The 19,984-nt window shown below is 44.0% G+C and overlaps 1 protein-coding gene and 1 pseudogene across 1 annotated transcript in view; one reads left to right on the forward strand and one right to left on the reverse strand.

Annotated features, from left to right (window-relative positions):
* SUSD5 (sushi domain containing 5) overlaps positions 1–14,875 on the forward strand; it is a 41,169-nt gene extending 26,294 nt beyond the window's left edge. The window contains exon 5 of the mRNA XM_019727725.3: positions 10,624–14,875. Coding sequence (XP_019583284.3) covers positions 10,624–11,912 — 1,289 coding nt within the window. The 3' untranslated portion in view covers positions 11,913–14,875. The remainder of the gene's footprint in view (positions 1–10,623) is intronic.
* Positions 13,269–13,747, reverse strand: LOC141567213 (transmembrane protein 126A pseudogene; annotated as a pseudogene).
* Positions 14,876–19,984: the final 5,109 nt, after the last annotated feature.

Consider the following 19,984-nt stretch of genomic DNA (forward strand, 5'->3'; position numbering starts at 1 on the left):
TCTGACTCTGCCCCGGGTGGCTGCGGAGGTTCTTTATCCCACCTCTGTGGTTGGGGTGGGAGAGAAGAGCTGCTGGCATGAGTAGCATAGACAGATAACCCAGGAAGTGAGAGATTCATGGACTCTTCCATTATGACTTGCCCCTTGTTCCTCTTTTAAAACTTGCCCTGACAAAGGGACTCTGCCAAGTGTGAAGACAGGCTCTGAGAGACCCCTAAGACTTTCCACAGCAGACTCCATGGGTTCTGTTTGCATTCTCTGGTCTATAAAATTAGGGAAGTGAGTGACACCAAGTTTGACCTCACTCTACTGGCCCCACCACCTCTGAGTCCAACAACAAATAGACGTCCTTTCTTTTTCCTTTCCCCAGTCTGTCACAGCTGTGGAGACAGCACACACTCCGTTAGGCACCAAGAACACAGCTGTCATAAACCATACCAAACTTGCTCCATGCCATCTCTATCCTGGGAGCTTTTTCGTTGTTACTCCATTTTTTTAACAATCCTATTGAGGTGTGATTTGCATCCAATAAACTGTACCCACAAAGTAGAAAGGTCTCTGAGCTGAAACCACCACCACCACCAAAATAAAGAACATTTCCATCCTCCCTGAGTCTCCTCGTGCCCCCCTTTCTACAGGAGGAGTTTTGCACACTTTATCTCATTTAATTTTCACATTTCTGAGAGTAGATAGAAATGGCTTGTTCTAGTTTACAGGGGGGTAAACTGAGGTAGGTTCAGTGGCTTTCCTGTGTCACACAGCCAGAAAGAAGCAGAGCCAAGATTTAAAGCCAGGCATGTCTCCTTCCAATGTCTGTATCATGTCTGTGCACTTCCTCCAGGGGCCTCTTAACGGAGAGCAGAACACCAGGGCGGTGCCAGGCTCCCTTTGCAAACTTATTGTTCCCTCAGTAAGTTCCTTTGCTCTGTGCTCTCATTTCCAAAGCCTTTGTTTTCTTAAATTAACTGCATTTTCTGTTTTTCTTCATCTTTTGGACTTTCTTCATAGAACAAAACGTGGGACTGAAACTGAATTTAGACTTTCCTTGTCAATATTGCCATATTTGTTCATAGGTTCATTGAACCAGTGGTTATTTCTGGCTTGTCTGGTTGTCTTTTTCAAAATTACTATTTTTAAAGGCTGTGTAGCCAAGACCAGAGGAAAAAAGAAGGTATGTGTGGGCTTCCAGAAATGCAGCACCATGAAAAAAGATGAACGGTGGCAGCACTGGGAGAGCCTGGGATTCTGGGCTCCAGCCTTGTGTACTTCAGCCCCTGACCCTGTCTCACCCTGATAAATGCAGGCAGTGCACAAGTGAGCCTTCTCCTTTTGCTCCTGAGTGCTAGCTATCTGTGGTATTCTCTTTTCCTAAAGTAGCAGTTACATATAATACACGCAGGGAATGATCTGATTTTTGCCAAGAGAAGCCATGAAGTTTCCATTTCCTGGACTTATTGGTCTACATCAGAAGTCCCCATGTGGTGTTAGCACAGGTTTCAGGGAGGCTGTGGGGGAGGGAGAGGGCTGGAAGGATTGTTGGATGATTAAGGTGAGTGTGGACTCAAGAAAGCAGAGGGAAGGTGAGAGAAATAGCACCTCAACAGGCAAAGAGCTGGGCTTCTCCATCTGGTGGGAAGAATTTAATTTTTGGCTGAAATTCAGTGAATAACAAACTTTACTGTCACTCATGAGGAGAAAAACAGGCTTGGGACACTTTTTCATGGGTAGACTATTTGTAAACAGTTGATGTCTTTGTCTTCATTTGAGGTTTGAGAAAAATGGTGACAGAGTGAGACCCTGTTTCTGAGCTAGTACCTTGACCTGCAAACCTGGAGACAGGAAGAGCTTGGCTCAGGGACCCTTGGCTGCCGTCCAAAGGTGCTCTAGACTCAAGGAGCTCTGGAGATAGAACTTCCAGACAACACACACACACACTCAGAGCTCAGACTGACCATAAAACAACACACACACACACACACACACACACACACTCGGAGCTCAGACTGACCATAAAACAACACACACACACACACACACACACACACACACACACACACACACACGGAGCTCAGACATTAAGCTAATGTTTCCTGCACGAAAAGTGCTGGGGGAGGAGAACATGGCTCCTGTCCTGCCCATATTCCAGGTACCTTGTGACTTCACGACAAATTTAAGCTCATGGGGTGGGTTACATGGGAGAAGCAATTTAGCAGACATTGATTATGCTCAGTATTGGAACTAAGCGGTCCTTTACCATGCTTTGCTACTGTCATGAAGCAAAGAATGCCCTGGCTGCTGGACTTCCAAACTGAATCAAGCTTTATCAGAATGGGCTTCTACCACTCACTTATTCACCTCTTCACTCACTCATTTATCCAGTCAACAAACATTGATGGAGTGTCTCTGATGTGCCAAGCACCATGCTGTGCTGGGAATATAAAGGTAGAGGGGACATGTCCTTCTCTCAGAGTTCCCAGGCTGGGAAGAGCTGGGCAGATTGTGCAGGGAGAGCAGGGGGGCATGCCTAGTGAAGGTTACTGCCAGCACAGGTGGCTTCCATTTCCAAAGTTCCAGTGAGTAACACGCTACTCTCAAATGAGACCATCTAAGGTTTATGTCTCAAGCACCATCAAGGTTTAGATTGGTTTTACCCTGTACATGTAAGGGTGAGAAGTGTCTCTAAAATATCCTTAGCCAATCCCCATATTGTAAATACCTTTCATTTTGCCAATAACAGCCCACTTCTAAAACTTATCATGGTAGTTAATAGGCCACTATTTTCACCAATCGAAAGCCATTTTAGATATTCAGAGTGCTACTTAGCAAAGCAATGGTTCTGATCAAGATACAAATACTAATAGAAGTACTTGTAGTAGCCACATGTAGAGGATGAATTTGCTGATGAGAATGCCAACTGTCTGCTCCTCATCTGTAAATCCTCAAATGGAATGTCAGTAGCAACTGGTTTACAGCTTAATAGAAGTAACAGTCATAGCATCACACAGTATATTCTTGAAATATTTCAAAGTACAAACATCCTGAAAAAAATGAATGTCTACTGTCTCTATAATTGAATGCTATCTTAGCTAAGTATAATATTGTTGAGTTACAGTTTCTTTCCCTCAAAGATTGTAGACATTGTTCGTTTGTCTTCTAGCATTGAATGTTGAGGAATTACAGGCAAGCCTGATTTAATTTTTCTTCTTGAGCGTGATTTGCTTTTTCTGCCTGGGTATCAGTTGAATTATTCCTTTATTCTTAGCGTTCGATAGCCAACATTTCTGTGTTGGTGTTTTTCTGGAACATGGTGTGTGATTTTGATTGTTTGTTTAAATTCTTATTTAGGAATAACATAAATATAGAACATTTCGACAGTCAAAGGTTATAGAGCTCAGTGACTACCATAAGTACGCTTGCGTTGAGAAGTAGAACATCACCAGCAATCCAAAAATACTCCTAGTATTCCTTTCCAATCACTACCTCCCTAGAATAACCATTATCCAGACTTCTAAAACCATGAATTATATTTTCCCAGCTTGAACTTTATTTCAGTAGAAGCATAGAGTATGGACTCTTGTGTATGGCTTCCTTTGCCCAACATGTCTCTGGGACGTATCCATGTAGTTTCATGAAGCTGTAGTTCATTCTTTTTCTTTGTTGTGGAGTCTCCATTCTACTGTTGAGGAACATTTCTGTTGTCTCAAATGTGGGGCTATTCTAAAAACATTCTTGTACAGGTCTTTCGGTGCCCATGTTGCATCCATTCTTCTTGTATATCTAGGAGTTAAATTGCACAGTCTCAGGGTCTGTATATGTTCAATTTTCATAGATAATGCCTATAGTTTTCAAAAAGGTGATGCCAATTTACATTCCCACCAGCAGCATATGAAGTTCCAGGAGCCCCATTGCCTCACCAACTCTTGGTATTACCATTCTTAATTTTTAGCATTCTGATGTAGAGGTTGTAATATCACTTAATTTGAATTTCCCCTGTTACTAATGATTTAAAGCACTTTATCATATGTTTATTGGCTACCTGAGTATCTCATTTGTGAAGTGCCTATTAATTCTCTTGCCTATTTTTTTGACTGGATTTTCCATTTATTTCATATTGATTTGTAAGAGTTCTTTATATTATTCTAGATACCGGAACTTTTGAAGTTATATATGTCGCAAATATCTTCTGCTAGATAACTTGCCTTTTCACTTTCTTCATGGTATCTTTGATGAATAAAATTTGAATGTAGTCTAATTTATTAATGCTTTCCCTTTTTAAAAAATTGTGGTGAAAGTATATAACACAATATTTACCATCTCGACCATTTTTAAGTGTACAAAGTTGTCTTTGGTTTTTAGCAGTTTTTATTTGATGTGCCTATATGAATTTATTCTGCTTGAGGTTTGCAGTGACTCATTTATATATGTGTCTTCCTGTTGTTGTTGTCTTTCTCAGTTTTGTAAAATTGTCAGTCTATTCTGTTCCTTGCAGTTTCTAATTTATTTTCAGTTCTGTCATGATGTCACATCGGTCCTCAATTTGATTCACCCTTTTCGTAACATTTTGCTATTTTACCATCTCACCTTTGAGCTTTTGTTTAATTGTACTCACTTTCTTATTAAGTTCTGTAGTGTGAAGCAATTGTAAAGAATTCATTCTATTCCTCATAAATTATTATTTCTTCTAAGTTAGGTTCTTTACCTTTTACACGCATCTCCTTTTCATCCAAAAGAAGGAATGGTAGCTGGAAGGAGATAACTCAGTTTAAATGGTATGTAGTTTTGCTTTTGTTTGTTTTAAAACATCTGGGCTCTGCTTTCTCTTCAGAGATGTCGTTACATGTCCTGTGTCAAGGTTTACCTCACCTACACAATGAGAGGTCCTGGCATTTTAGAGTCCTTCATGAAGAGTCAGCCCTGCTGGTTAGTGGTCTGTTTCTCTCCACCCACTTTGCTTCTCAGGATTTGTTGACTCCCCAGTAGTTTGTGAAGGTTGAGGGTAGGTTAGGAGCTGTACCGTGCTGCTCTTCTCCACTCTGCTCCAGAATCTTCTGTTTTTCCTCTTTTGACTAGTTTTTGAAATTTGTTACAATGTATTACGCCCTTCTCCATTCATGGGTGTTGGTAAAATTTTTTCCCTGATGTTTAGTGTAGTTTTCTTATTTTTTAAAATTAATATCCAACTAGCCGAGTTGTGTGTATGTGTGTGTGTGTACATGTTTTTATTTTATTTTATTTTATTGGGGGGTTTCCTCATTTTGATAGGTATAGAACAAAGAAAACATGTGAGGCAATGTCAACTGAAACACTTAGATATTTTCAAGTGTGGCATATAATCTACCCTGACAATAAGGTGATTTTTGCTTATATCTCCAGTAACATACACAAGTGGTGTGGAATGGAAGTGATGAGGTAGAAGAAAGGGAAAGCAGAACACAGGGAGGGACAGACAGAAGGAGTAGGAACAAAGAAGCAGGCAGAACTGGAACTGATAGAAATGGAAAATGGGGTGTGGGGAGAAGAGACGGCAGAAGTTACAAGGACACATCAAGGCAACAAATACTCTGAAGCACTGGAAGAGTTCCAGTATCCCTCACACACTTCTTTTTAGCTGTTGCATATTTGGGTAGAATTCCATTTACTCATGGGCCACATCAGTCTTGGCATGTGTTGGGGGTTATAAGAAGATGGACTGTGAGAACAGTGAAGGGGCACTCCTCCTCCACTTCTCTCCTTGACCCGGGCTCCCTGCCAGCTTTCCCTCTGGCAAAACGCTGCAAATGTTGGTTCCTTTAGCTTATTTACACCCAACCGTCAGTGAGCTACAGTTGGTGACCTGAGAGAAAATGAATGCAGTGTCAGAATGTAACCAGAAATGACAAAAGTTGCATGGACTCAAACAGAACCATTGGTGGGCTCTTGACAGTTTGGTGTCTTGGGCTGCAAGGAGGCAGCGAAGAACTACTCCCAGGTGAAATCACGTGTGGTGAGAGGCCTTCCATTGTGGATCATGCATGAAGTAACAGCTTGTGATTTCGAGTGGGTGAAAGCTTCTTGAGGAAAAATGGTCTTGGAGAGAGCTGCTTCCTGCCTTTCTGCATCATGAAAGGGGGCTGTGTTCTAGCTGAGAACACAGGCGTATTCATCTTCAAGAGCAGAACCTCTGAGAGACAACTAGCAAATGTGTATTGTTTTGCAAAAATAATAATTTCTTCGGCAATGCCTGAGAATACAACCTTTCTTAAAATTAAAAAAAAAAAATTGGATATGACACATTTGGGGACAAATGACCTGTCAGATGTATGGGATGAGAAATTTCTTTGAATTAGGATTAAATTTTGATAGATAAGTATCACTTCCCTGCTTCACTATGATAAATCTACTAGCAGGGGGTGGGGGGAGTTCTACTTGGGTGCTCTTTTAAATTGATAGGGATGGGGGTGCTGAGAAGAGGCTGGGAAGAGAAAAGGTGCTCTCATGGGCCAGACTGTGGACTAGTTTGCTTGCCAGCGTGTGTGTGTGATGTGATGTATGTCCATGTAGTCAAGTAGTCCTTCAACGATGGCATCTTTTTCAGAGGGTCTTCAGGGTGTTATAAGAGATTATGGTTATAAGTAATTCATTCCTCAGAATTTCGAAATGAGCCTGTAATTCTCTTGTGTGTTGGGGCACTGTGCTCCTGGAAATAGATCTTCGCTTTGAATGGTTATGAGGCAGGAATGAGGAGAGTCTTGGGGTCTGAGCTACTGCAGCTTTCCCCTCTTTGTCCTCCCCGTGCCATTCATTCCTTCAGTCATCCAAGAATACCTCCAATGTGCTGGGCGCTGTTCCATTCTGGGGATAATATGCCTTGGTCCCTGCCTTTGAGCACCTCATTGCTGGTGTATTAGTTAGCTTTTTCGGCGTAAGCCACCCCCAAAAAACTTAATGTTGTAAAACAACAATCACTCATTTGGCTCCAATTCTTCGTGCTGGAAGTTTGGGCTGGCCTCAGCTGGATCCTTCTTCTGGTCTCGGATGGACTTACACAAGCGAATGCTGTCAGCTCCCATGTCGACAGGTCTGATGATAAATTCCTAACTGGGCAGGTCATGGCAGGTAGTCACGTCCCAGGCCTGTAGCTTTCTTAGCAAAGGTCAGTCTTTACCTTAAGTGAGCGCTGTCCACTGTCCACTGTCCACTGTCTTATGCATCTAGGATAACATACCTTTGACATGGCAGAGTGATTTTCTTTTCCAGACCCTTCCAAGGCACAACTGCAGGCACCAGAACACGAGACCTCAGAACCCTCATTGTTACCTTGTTCCCCACACACCATCTCTATGTGCTGTAAATGTTAATTAACTCTCCTGTGCCCACCAGTGCAAAAGCACTATGTGTCTCTCTGTTTTACTTTTTATCCAATCTTAGAGATTCCCCCACTTTGCTTTCTCCTGCCCCCTTAATCTATCACCGATTGATTTCATGTAACCCTCTCTATGTCTTATCCTTTGGTTATAATGTATAAAATAAGCTGCAAAACTGCCATTCTCTGGAGTATTTTTTCAATTTGTTGAGATTTTGCTTCCAGGCATGTCCTCAAAAATTTGCCTCAAATAAACTTTTAAAGAACTTTTCTATAGGTTTGGACATTCTTCCATCGACATTTGAAATAAGCCAAATGCCCGCTAATCCAGTTTTGGAGTCCAGGAATGTTTCACATGACACCGCAGCATTCTCTCCAGACCTTGGTTCTGGAGCTTTTTACATTTCATGCTTTCCAAGGTGCAAAATAAAGTGTGGGCAGGGGGGGGGGAACTAAGATCTGTTTCTGCCCACAGAAAACTTCTGACACCAAATGTGTGTGTGTGTGTGTGGGGGGGGTGTTCAGTCACACCGACAACCAATTCTCCAAGCCTCTGGACAGTAGCTGGCTGTCCTACAGTCAGTTGAATTCTAATATTAACTACCTAGAGTTAGTGCCAACCCCACAGGTTAAGGGATCAGACCCACAAGACTGCTCCCCACTTTAGACACCAATCACAAGCTCCAGGCCTTCCATACTTCTGACCGACTGGGTATAAATTGAGGGTTCTCACGACCCCTTCTATAGGCTCAATAATTTACTAGACTGGTTCACAGAACTCGGGAAAGCATTTTACTTATGTTCACCCGTTTACTATAAAGGATACAGATGAACAGCCAGGTGAAGAGGGACATAGGGAGAGGTGTGGAAGGCTCCTGTGCACAGGAGTTTCCGCCCCTGTGAAGTTGGGGTGAGTCCTCCTCCTGGCACATGGAGGCATTCACCAACCTGGAAGCTCGCCCAGCCCGATAGTTTATGGGTTTCTATGGAAGTTTCATTACATGGGCACGATTGATTAAATCATGGCCATTGATAATGAACTCATTCTCCAGCTCCTTTCCCCTCCCCAGAGGTTGGGGAGTGGGCCTGAAAGCTCCAGCCCTCTAATCACCTGGTTGGTTCCTCTGGCAACCAGCCCCCCATCCTAAAGCGATCCAGGTCTCACCAAGAGTCACCTCATTAATATAAACTCAGGTATAGTCAAAGAAGCTTGTTATGACTAGCAAAAGATGTTCCTATCAGCCTTATCACTCAGGAAGTTCCAAGCATTTTAGGAGCATTATGCCAGGACCCAGGGGCAAAGACTAAATATATGTTTCTTATTATATCACAGTATCATAGGGAGGCTTTCTGTTATAGTAATATTAATAGTTAAGTACGTGTTCAAGTAGGGCTTGAACCAAAAGAGATTGGGGAAAGCTCAGCTCTCTTGAGGACACAACTTCTTGAGCCTACCTGACATGCTGTCCTTACATTCTGGCCTCCTACTGTGGGGCCTCCACTCATTTCTACTCAGCTGGATTCAGAATACTTCACAGCCTAGTCTCCCGATTCAGAAGTCTTATCAAGAGCAACTCAGTGTTTTAAAATATACATTTTTATTTAATTATAACATACATACAAATCATAAGGGAATGATCAATAAGTTATCAGAAAACAAACAAAGCATTTTAGCCACCATGTAGGTCAAGAAGTAGAAAGTTGCTAGTAACCCCAAAGCCCGGCTCATGCCCGGACTCAGTGGTCACCCCTTCTCTCCTATTCACATGTAACCACCATCCTGACTTTTCACATCAGAGATTAGTTTTGCCAATGTTTGAATGTTATGTACATAGAATCGCACAGAATGTGTTCTTTTGTGCCCGGCTTCTTTTGTTCAACATCATGGCAGCGAGATTCATCCATTTCCTTGTTGGAAGCTGTGGTCGGTTCATTTCCATTGATGTACAGATTTTCATCATATGACTGACTGTACTACAATGTATTATCAGTTCCGCAGCTAATGGATACTTGAATTCTTTCCATTTTTTGGTTATTACGAACATTCTTGTGGCTGTCCTTCGGTGCCCACGTGCACACATTACTGTGGAGTATATATTTAGTAGTGGAATTGCTGTACCATGCAGCATGCATATGTTCCATTTTAGTAGCGATTCTCGGGCAGTTTTCCATAATGGTTGTTCCAGTTCGCGCTCCCACCAACAGTGCTGCGTCTCCTTGTTAGTGCTAGATATTGTCAGTCTGCTTCATGTTAGCCATCCTGGTGCTCTGTGATGGTGTCTCATTATGGCTGTAATTAGCATTTCTCTATTACTATGGAGGTTGAGCATCCATTTCTTGTTTGCGATGTGCCAATTCAAGTATGTCGCCAAATTTGCTATGGTTTGTCTGCCTATTTATTACAGATTTGAAGGAGTTCTTTATAAAGTCTGGGTACAAACCCTTTGGAGGTTATATGTGTGGCGGTTATATGTGTGGATACAAACCCTTTGGAGGTTATATATGTTAAATGTCCTCAGTTCTGTGGCTTGCATTTGAACTCTCTTCATGGTGGCTTTTGATGAACAGTTTATAATGTTAATGTAATCCTATTATGGATCTTTGTGCCCATCCTAGGGTCTTAAAAAGTACTCCAGTTTCATAGTAAATCTTGAAACCATATAGTATACATTCTCTAGCTTTTGTCTTCTTTTTCAAGATTGTCTTGTATATTTTTGGCCCTTGGCATTTCCATACATTTTAGCATCAGCTTGTCAATGTCTCAGATTTTGATTAGGATTGTATTAAATCTAGATAGATCAGTTTTGACAGAATTGACAACTTAACAGTTTTAAGTCGTCCGTTACATGAACATGGTATATCCCTTCATTTTAGGTCTTCTGTAATTTTGCTCAGCAATATTTTGTACCATTTCATGCAGAAATCTTGCCCATCTTTTACGAGATTTATTCCTAGATGTTTGATTTTTTTTAATGCTATGGCAAATGGCATCTCTTCAAATTTTTATTTTCTGTTTGTTGCTGGTATATAGAAATACAGTTGCTATTTTATATTGATTATTGACTTATATTGACTAATATCTTGGTAAACTCAGATATTAATTATAAGTTTTTATATGTAGATGCTTTGGGTTTATCTGTGATGTCCAGTCATATCCTCTGTCAAGGACAGTTTTATTTCATCCGTACCAGTGCTTATGCTTTTTAATTCCCTTTCTTGTGTTTTGCACTGGCCCTGTGACCTTGGACCTAATGAGGTGTGTTCGCCCTCTTTCCTTCCAGATGAAGCTGAGGCACCTATTGACTATGAAGATCATTTCCCTGATGACAGCTCTGTGTCATTCCGAGAGCTCATGGAGGATTCCCGGACAGAGGCAGAGGACAGGGGTCAGGGAGAGGCCTCTGAGGAGGCTCCAAAACAGGACCGTCTGGTCTCCATTTCTGCGGGGAGAGAAAACATAGGCCGGGATACAGCCTTTGTGCCAACTACAGGCTTGCCCAGTGCTGGGAGCAGTGTCCCCACAGACCTGCCAGGATGGATACTAAACCAGAAATACTTGTTCTGGCTTCCTGCTGCGACCTTCCACAAGCTGGAGTTGGAGAAAGAGGTGGATGATGCCACCAAAAAGCACTTTCCTGCTAGAGACAACCACAGCGGCCTAACATTGGCTCCAGGTGAAAGTGAAACCAAGGTGATCTATAGCAGCACTGAGGGTCCCTCAGGGCCATATGTGAGCCGGAATGACAGCAAGGCAGGAGATCCAATGGTGAGCAGCAGCGATGAGTCCTGGTTAGATGGCTACCCTGTGACTGATGGGGCTTGGAGGAAGATAGAGGCAGAAGAGGCAGAAGAGGAGGAAGATGGGGACAGGGGGGATGGGTCAGTAGGGCTGGAAGAATGTGTTCTGTTTACATCCCATCAGCCCATTCTCGTGGAAGGTAAGAAACCCAGGAGTACCACCCTCCCATCAAGTGAGGACATGACCCATAGTTCAGTTCTTCCATCTCAAACAGTAGACGTAGAAGCGTTGGCTCTCCGACCCAAGGGTGTGTCTGAAACGGAGGGTCCCAGCAGGGGGGATGCTGACTTGACCAGGTATCAGTCAACTGTTCCTTGGAGATTTGCCACAGAGAAGTCTCCCTTGGCCACCCTACCCTATGGACTCCCCAGCTCTCCCCCGGAGACAATAACAACTGCCGTCCGGAAGATGCCTACCCACATTCCCTCACCTACCCAGACTCCAATGGAAACCACTGCTGCTGAGGTCCAGGATAGCTTCCCATACCTGCTGTCTGAGGACTTCTTGGGACAGGAAGGCCCTGCCCCAGGTGCAGCTGAGGAACTTCTCCCAACCTTGGAGCCATGTGTAGGGGATGCGTGTCCTGGCCTCAGCAGAGGCCCAATCATCGCTACCATTGTCACCGTCTTGTGCCTGCTGCTGCTCCTGGCGGGCGTTGGGGCAGTGTGGGGCTACCGCAAGTGCCAGCACAAGAGCTCTGTGTACAAGCTGAATGTTGGCCAGCGGCAGGCTCGGCACTATCACCAGCAGATTGAGATGGAGAAGGTCTAGCCACCTCCAGAGTGTGCTCTCCCAACGTCACTTGGGAGGAAAAGAAACTGTGACACATCACATTGATAAACACTGATAATTCACTAGAGCATGAAACATGTGGAATAGGGCTCATCTTTTTTTTTTTCCTCAGGTCTTTGTTGTATAGCCTGAGAAGTATCTCTGGAAGCACCTGGCAGGAGGCTTTGGTGGTATCACCACACACGTTAGTATCTCCTCAACCATCTGCCCTGGAATGAATTGCACTAATCTCAGACCTGTGCTTGGGCCCTAATTCCACCATGAGGTCAAAACTCACCTCTTGCTTCATCATACTATTGTCTTCTTTTTCTTTTTTAAGAAATAAAATTATTGATTCCGTGACCTGAAAGTTTTTGAAATAGGTGTAATAGATGGAGCATTTAAGAGCAGTGTTGTTTAGGATATAGGTATTTAATTGTTGGGAGTGGGATGTAGAAGAATAAGGGGTTATTTCCTTTTAATGTTGTCATGTTGCTGAGGGCAAATGAGCTAAGAACCAGGACATAGTCTAGAAGCTTTGACATTTCTTTTCAACGGTTTGTTGAATTTGGACAGAATTTAAGATTGACATTTTATTGGGGACAGGGAGAGGTGAGGAGTAGCCAGGCACACGTCTACTTCTGTTCTCTTCATTCTGTGGGACAGCCCATCATTTTTTTAGAAACAAGGTTCACTTTGTATGGGTAAGCAGCATTTCCTCTCGGAAGCATGGCCTAGCTGTCCGTGACCCGTCTGTGCCTAGGAATGTCTTAGAATTTTTGCCAGGACCAACAGAACTGTCCTTGGTTTCCTCTCCCAGGATTCACCATTTCTCTGAGCTCCAGGAAGAGGGAATGACATGGGAGGAAAACAATGTTTTAAGAGGGTCAAGGACTAGGATGTCACGTGTGGGGACTTCGTTGAAGGAGAAGCACAGAAACTTAAAAAGGAATATGATCTGATCTGTGCTGATCGATTTCTTGTGGCAGCTGCGAGCTCTAAGGGAACAGTCTAGGATGGACTCACCTGCTTGTGGAGCAACTCGCGTCATACCTTCTAGACCATCTTACGGTAGCTCAGCAAGTAATGTTTGTGACAGTGGTCCTCGAAGCATGGTCCTCAGGCCAGAGGCATCAGCCTCACTTGGGAACTTACTAGAGTGGCAGATTCTCTGGTGTCACCCGACTCACGATGCAGAAACCCTGGGGGTGGGGCCCAGCTCTCTGTGCTTTTACTAGCCCTCCAGGTGGTCCTAATGACGCAAGTGTGAGAACCATTGGTTTATGATAACGTGAATTGTTTATTTTATTTTTTTATTTTCACAGTTTTATTTTTGTATGCACATTTGCTTAACAATCACTGAATTCCTAGGCCAGGTTCAGGCAACTGAAGAGCCTTGGTCAGTCGTTTATATTGTCTAGAACCAAGGTATGCTGCAAACCCAGCCTGCAGCAAAATGAGAAATAATGTCTTTCTAAAGACAGGCTTAGAAATTCTGATCCAGTAGGTTAAGAGGTTTCCTTTGTCTGGTGCCAGGTCTGAGGCATACCTGTATTCAATGGTAAACCGACAAAACCTCTGTAAGATACATTCTCTGTCAAAAATAGGATCACTGCCATTGGTAAGCCTGCAGCTGTACGAGCCTGCGTCATATTTCAGACGTGCCAAAAGAGACTCTTTGCTATTAGGCCACAGACTGCAGCATTAAGTCCAATATATGTTGATCCATGTTCAAGTAGATCCATTTCTGCTTCTGGAAATTGGTTAATGTTTCTGGTTATGATATCAAAAGTTTCGTTTTCCTTGACAGTATCACCTGGTGTATGATTTTCCATCTTGAGCCTCACTTTCCTCCCAGCAGCCGGTGCTTCCTGCGGTCTTCCTCAGCGGCTCTGTGACATGAGTTTTCAGCTTTGAGGCCTGCTGAAGTTCTGGAGGCCCAGGAGGCGGGGAACACCTGTGGTTGGTCTTGTAAGGAAGTCGGTGTGCAACTGAGACAGCTTTTGAAGCTGCCGAAATACCACCTCCAAAGGTCTTCTCCGTGTTGGCACAGAAACAAAACATAGTTTTCTAATATGAATCACCTTTTTAGAAATCGTGTCCAGTGGTAAAAAGCAATGAAGGCAATACATTTATTCTGAGTCTGTAAGAGTCTTAAGTGTTTTTGTGCGTCATGAGAGAGAGCCTGATCTTCTTTACAAGTGGAAAATTGGTGGTGGTGTTGTACCTACGGAAAAAAAGAATTCTCGCAACATATTTTCTACCCTGACACCTCTTTTTGGTGCAAGCTTTGGAAAAATAATAGTCTAAGTAGCTACAAAGACAGTACAGCAAAATGAAAGAGCTTAGTCCCCAGTATTGGGTAAAACAAAGGCTTGAAGGTACCAAATGGAACACCTATACATCAGATGAAATCTAGAACAATAGGGATGAAATGCTTTCTGCATGTAGCCAAAGCAAAACACAAGAGAAAAAAAGCCAGAGACTGTATATATTTATAGATTCTTTTCTAATCTATTACAAGATAACTTTTCTATTTTTGACTATATGAAATAACCTCCATCTCAACATTGGGATCATATTATCCAACTATTATGTAATAACCCAAGAACACTGACTTAATACCAGCCCCCAAATAGGTAATATTAATACAAATGTATTAATAAGTTTATTACAGATATATGAATACATGTAAATGATTATTATTTTATAGACATGAACTGCAAAATAAATCCAACACATAAATTTTTAAAGTTTTCATTGATTTGGCGTTATCTAAATTAATGTTATAGGATCTGAAAATGCATGTAGAAAGGGAATGACTAAAACACTGTAAACTTGAATTGTGTGTCATTATGCATGTTTTGAGACTAGTAAATGCTTAATGCTCATGGAAATTCGGTGGCGTGGGGTTCATTGACACAAAGCTTCTGAGATGTTTAAAATAAATAATTATCTCCCTCAAACAGTTGCTTAATGTATTTTATTTCTAGGTTATATCACAATGGCTTTTTAAAAAAGGATTGTCTAGTAATCTTGAAAATAATCTCAGTACTTGCTATGTCTAAGACTGCCCCCTTCTAGTGTAGCTCTCAGCCATGTTACCCCCTGCAGAAGAATTTCAGGGCAGTCTGCAGAGCTCCTGCCCCCTCTCCCATCCCTCCTTCTTCCTCACCCAACCAGGGATCACTCATCACTTGCACAAGGCTTTGCTTCAAGGGATCCAGACCTAAGACATCAATCAACGTGCAAACTCACACTCTCTACATCACCACGCCTCCTCAATCCAAACTTTTCCACTGCATCCTGTACAATTCTTGGGCTGACATCAACAAACTCTGTGTCTTCCACCTCTTCTTCAAAGAGCTGATGTTTGAACTCTCCCTACCGTGGGTCTCTGTTTTTGCACTGGCTGGTCCCTCACTCTTTCCACCTGCCTCCTCCTACTTTTTTCCCTTTCTCCTTGCTTGCCTTTTAGTGATACAAAGATGTTTTTGGTCCTTGTTTGAAACAGTAAACATTCTGTCACTTCTCAGACATTGGCAGCAAGGGACCAACTGATCAGTTCCAAAGCAAGATTTGGAATTCCAAATGTTTTTCCTAACGGGATTCCTGATCTCTGATAGAGAACCCTCTTAGGGAGAGGAAAGAGCCTGTCTCCTGAAAGGCCCTTGCTTGCTCATGACTAGCAAGGACCACCCCTGCTGTGTGAGATCTGTGTCCTTGGGGTAAGTGTTCTGCTTTGCTAGCTGAATGTCAGAAATCTCATGGACCTGGGAAAAACAGACCTCATTATAACATGTGTTCTAGAATGACTGGGTGTGGTTAAGACAGTCTCATCCAGTGGGCAAAGAAAGAAAACAGTAAAGAATAAGCAAAATAAAACATTTAATGTTATTTTTCTTTTTTAGAAACATCTTTTTCAATGATTTTCCGAGTTCTAATTTCCCACAAGAGTGAGATCGTACACACTGCCCTAACCCAGGGAGGGGAGGTGGAAAAGACACCAGCAACAACATTTACCATTTGGCCTACTGACCACCACCCTAAAATGGGCAATAAAACTCTGGGATCGATCTTGTATCTGTTGGCCAAACTGTTTAATTCCTTCCTATTGTTTTCTTGTAAAATGAGGCACCAGTATCTTGCCCTATCAACTCCAAAAATGATAGTGAGCCAATGTACTCATTCATTCAAGAAGCCACCAAAACTAGGTATGTGTTGGGGGGCCAGTGTTAGGTGCTAGGGCACAGCCACTCACATGCCTGCCCGAGAGAGAGAAGCATTCTACTTTGGCACAAACGACAGCTACTCCTGACTCTTATTTCTGGGGTAGGAGAGGGTTGGTCAAGGTGAAGCTGGGCTGTCGTGGTATCTTCTCTCTGGGGGAGATGACACATGGATGTGGTGGGGAACAGCCTTGCCCGGGCTGCAGGCACAGGAAGTCCAATGCACAAAACCTTTGACTGAGGCTTATTTAAGTTTCCTTTCCTTCCCCCGCCCCCCTTCCCTTGTATATAGTTTAAACTCCCCACACTAGGTCATTCAAGCCTGGAGTCACCAGAAAAAAGAAGTCGCTGTTTGGGGGATGGCAGATGATCAAGAGTTCAGACAGCTGCGATGAAGGATTAGTTGTGGGTTTTTCTCAGTGCCTCGCTACAAACTGTGTTGTAGTTCCATGTGCAAACACTATTAAATGAGAATGTTTTCTCTGGCACCAATCCACCTTCTCCCCACAGTTTAAGTATTGAATTTTTTTTTTTTCTTAAACTGAAGTAGCTTCGGTTTACAGCTCACATTTAAAACTTAAAAACGTTATTTCCATAAATGTTGGCAGAAACTGGCCACTGTTTATTCCACCAGCAGTCATAATAAACCCTTTCCCATTGACAATCTAACAAATCATTTTCTGTTTGCCACTGAGTTTGGTTCAATAAAATTTTTGTGCTCTTAAGATTCCCTTAGTAAGAACTCCTAAAAGCAACATTTCCTAATGCAGCCTTTGTGGTCAATGTACCCAGTGGTTCTCCTGGATCCCAGAGGTGAGGACAACAAGTTTGTGGCCGTCATTAGAAAGTCGCAAGACACAGAAAGATATTAGTGTGTTGAATATGTTGGTACCTGAGACATTTCAGACAATCACTTTTAAACCTATTTGTACAGACAAACCCACCCTCAGCCATTCACAGTTAAAGTCTGAATGTTAACAGGAGCCATAGCAGGTAGCCGTTAGACCCTATCCAGTGGATAGCTGTGTGGGTTACCTGAATGGCAGTGGGGCTAGACAGATTCCCCCACCCCCTGAGTGGGCAGCCTCCCTGGGTGAACCAGCCTAAGGAAACCAAATAGAGCAACTGTTGGGCTCCAAGCCGGTGGGTCAGAGGGCAAGTGAGGCATCTTAGGCGGGTCTGGAAACTCCCACGAATCTTACGAACGTGTTTGTTTTTTCAAAACACAGACCAGACTGATGCTGAACCCATGAGGTCTTAATCCAGGAATCTTCTGGACTCTTCCAAAAAACCCACTCAGGGAGCTGCTGGGTTGAGGTTGTTGAGTGCAGCCTGAACACTGAGGTTTCACGGTCGGTTTGGAGGAATCGGCTCACCATTTTTTAAAATTTTTTTTTAAAGATTGGTTTGTTTTCCTTTGAAATAAAAAAGAATTATTAAATCTGTTCTACAGCCTTCAATGAAAGCAAAGTGCTGAGAATTTGATCGTACGGTCCCCAGGGTTTCTTCCTCAGGGGACATTGCTAGGATGGGAGAGGAGGTGCTTTTCAATCCCCAGTGAAAAGAGGTCAAGTGCAGAGAATGAATGAGGACTCCCCCGTCCCACACGGCCACCACTCAACCCCGTGTAACATCATCCACAAAAAGCTCCGCCCAGTTTCAGAGGAAGGCAACCCATGGAAGCTCTGCAGGGCGTCAGGTGGAGAGTCAGACCACCAGCCCAGCCTGGTCCCTGCAGTGGTCTCCTTGCATTTTCTCACATAGCTGGGAAGGGCAACTGCTGCCAGGAGCTGTAACGCTGGGTGCGCCACCTCCACGGACTCAGGAATCCTGGGGCAGGAGGTCCACTCACCATGTCCCCCTCTACGCTATAGCCCTGCCCTGTGACCTTCTTCCTCACTGACTTCCAAAGGGAGTTTATCTGGGGTAGAGGGTGGGGCCAGGGAAGAAAGTAGAACCCAGGGGCAGAAGCCACACAGGATGCGACTCATCGCTGGGCTGGAGGGGGCCCTGATTTCAAGGCTGCAGTGGACACAAGGGCAACCGTCAATAATGGTGGCCAAACAGTCCCTGGGGAGCGCAGACTCTGCTCCCGTGGGCCAACTCAGCCAAAGCCAGAGTAGTGGGTCACTGTCTTGAGTTGGATACCCTAGAAGGAGATCTTGACATGAAGATTTTGTGCAGGTGAAAGAAGAAGTGCTCTCAGGAGAAAGGGGGTGAAGGAAGCAGGACAGTATAGGATACAGCTGAGTTCCCAGAGGTTGGAATAGTGAGACGGGGGAAAGGAAGCCTGGAAAAGCAAAAATAGGTGATTTTCCACCCCCACTTAATCACCATTACACTAAAAAAAACCCAAATTCTATCCCCTTTTGTTCTTTCCCATGCCATTGTGGGTGAGTCCTGTCTCCCAAATGCTGTGCCAGTCTCCTCCTGCCCCCATCCCTGGAGGGTCCCAATTAGACTAAGTGGCTTATTGGAAGAGGGAATAAGGTTGAATAAAGAAAGCTCAGGTCCCAGACCACACCCTCCTGGTTTTCTCCAACCTCAAAGGCGGCTCCGTCTCAGCCTCTATGGTGGGTTTCTCATTGCCCAGAGGGCCCCAGGGCTCTGTCCTTGGCCCTTTTCTCCTGCTTCTCATTATATACATACAATCCTGGTGACTCCATCCAGCCTATTGGCTTTAAATACCATTGACATGAAGATGGTTCAGTAGTGGGCGCTGTGGAGCCCCTCCCAGATCCCCTTCACAGAGCTAGGACTCACATCCCACCCCTCACCTTCTCTGTGCTGGCCTGTTGGCTGCCAGGCTTCCGCAGTCCCTTTTCCAGAGAACTGCCCTCAGCTGACCAAGCCACTTGCTTTCAAAGGCACAGCCCTGCCCCCTAAAGTACAGTCTATAACTGATGGAGGCTTTCACAGGTTTCTCCTGAATGTACTCCCATTGTTAACCACATGCGTTTGGATCCATCTCAGGCTCTGCTGAAGACTTGACCTGAGAAAACCCTCAAATTTTATTTGCAGCCTGAACCTTTCCTCCCAACCTCAGACAGCCTGCTTTGCACCAAATTCCTTACTTAGCCCTCCCCCCATCTTCCCCATTTCAGTAAATGGTAACTCCATCCTTCCTGTTATTCAGGCCAAAAACCTTATGGTCACCATTAGACCCTCTCTTTCTATTATACTCCATGTCCAGTCTGTCAGCAAATCCTATTGGCCCTGCTTTCAAAATAAATCCACAATCTGACCACTTCTCACCATTTCCATTGCCACCGCTCAGGTCCAAGCCAGCATTCCCCTTGCCTGCAATTTTGCACTAGCCTCCTAACTGGTATGCCCTCTTCCGCCCTTGCTCGCCTTCAGGCTTCTCACAATATGACAGCTAGAGTGATCCTTGTAATATGTAAGTCAAGGCACTCCTCTGCTCAAGACTTCCAGGGGCTCCCATCCCCCGCAGAGAAGCCAGAGGCCTTACACGGTTGACGCGGCCCTAAGCCATCTGTCCTGTCCCCCATTCCCTATCCGTCCACCTCTGGGGCCTCATCTCCTTCCATTCGTCCCCTCACCCACTCCTCAACTTGGCCTCCTTGTGCCCTACCCACAGCAAGCACGTTCCACTGCAAAGCACTGCACAGGCTGTTGCCTCTGCCTGGAATGCTTTCCCGGGAGACCTGCCTCCCTACGGGTTCTGCTCTGCTGTCACCTCCTTGGTGAGACCTTCCCTGACCACCCTATTTAAAACAGGCTTCCTTACGCTCTTCCCTGCTTTATTTTTCACCTCCAATTGTCACCCTGGATACCTTGTATATACTGATTCTCGCTCATTTCTTGTCTGTCTCTCCTTAG

Source organism: Rhinolophus sinicus, chromosome 5, assembly GCF_057876585.1.
Source record: "Rhinolophus sinicus isolate RSI-liver-muscle chromosome 5, RSI-T2T, whole genome shotgun sequence".
In the NCBI taxonomy this organism is placed as follows: domain Eukaryota; kingdom Metazoa; phylum Chordata; class Mammalia; order Chiroptera; family Rhinolophidae; genus Rhinolophus; species Rhinolophus sinicus.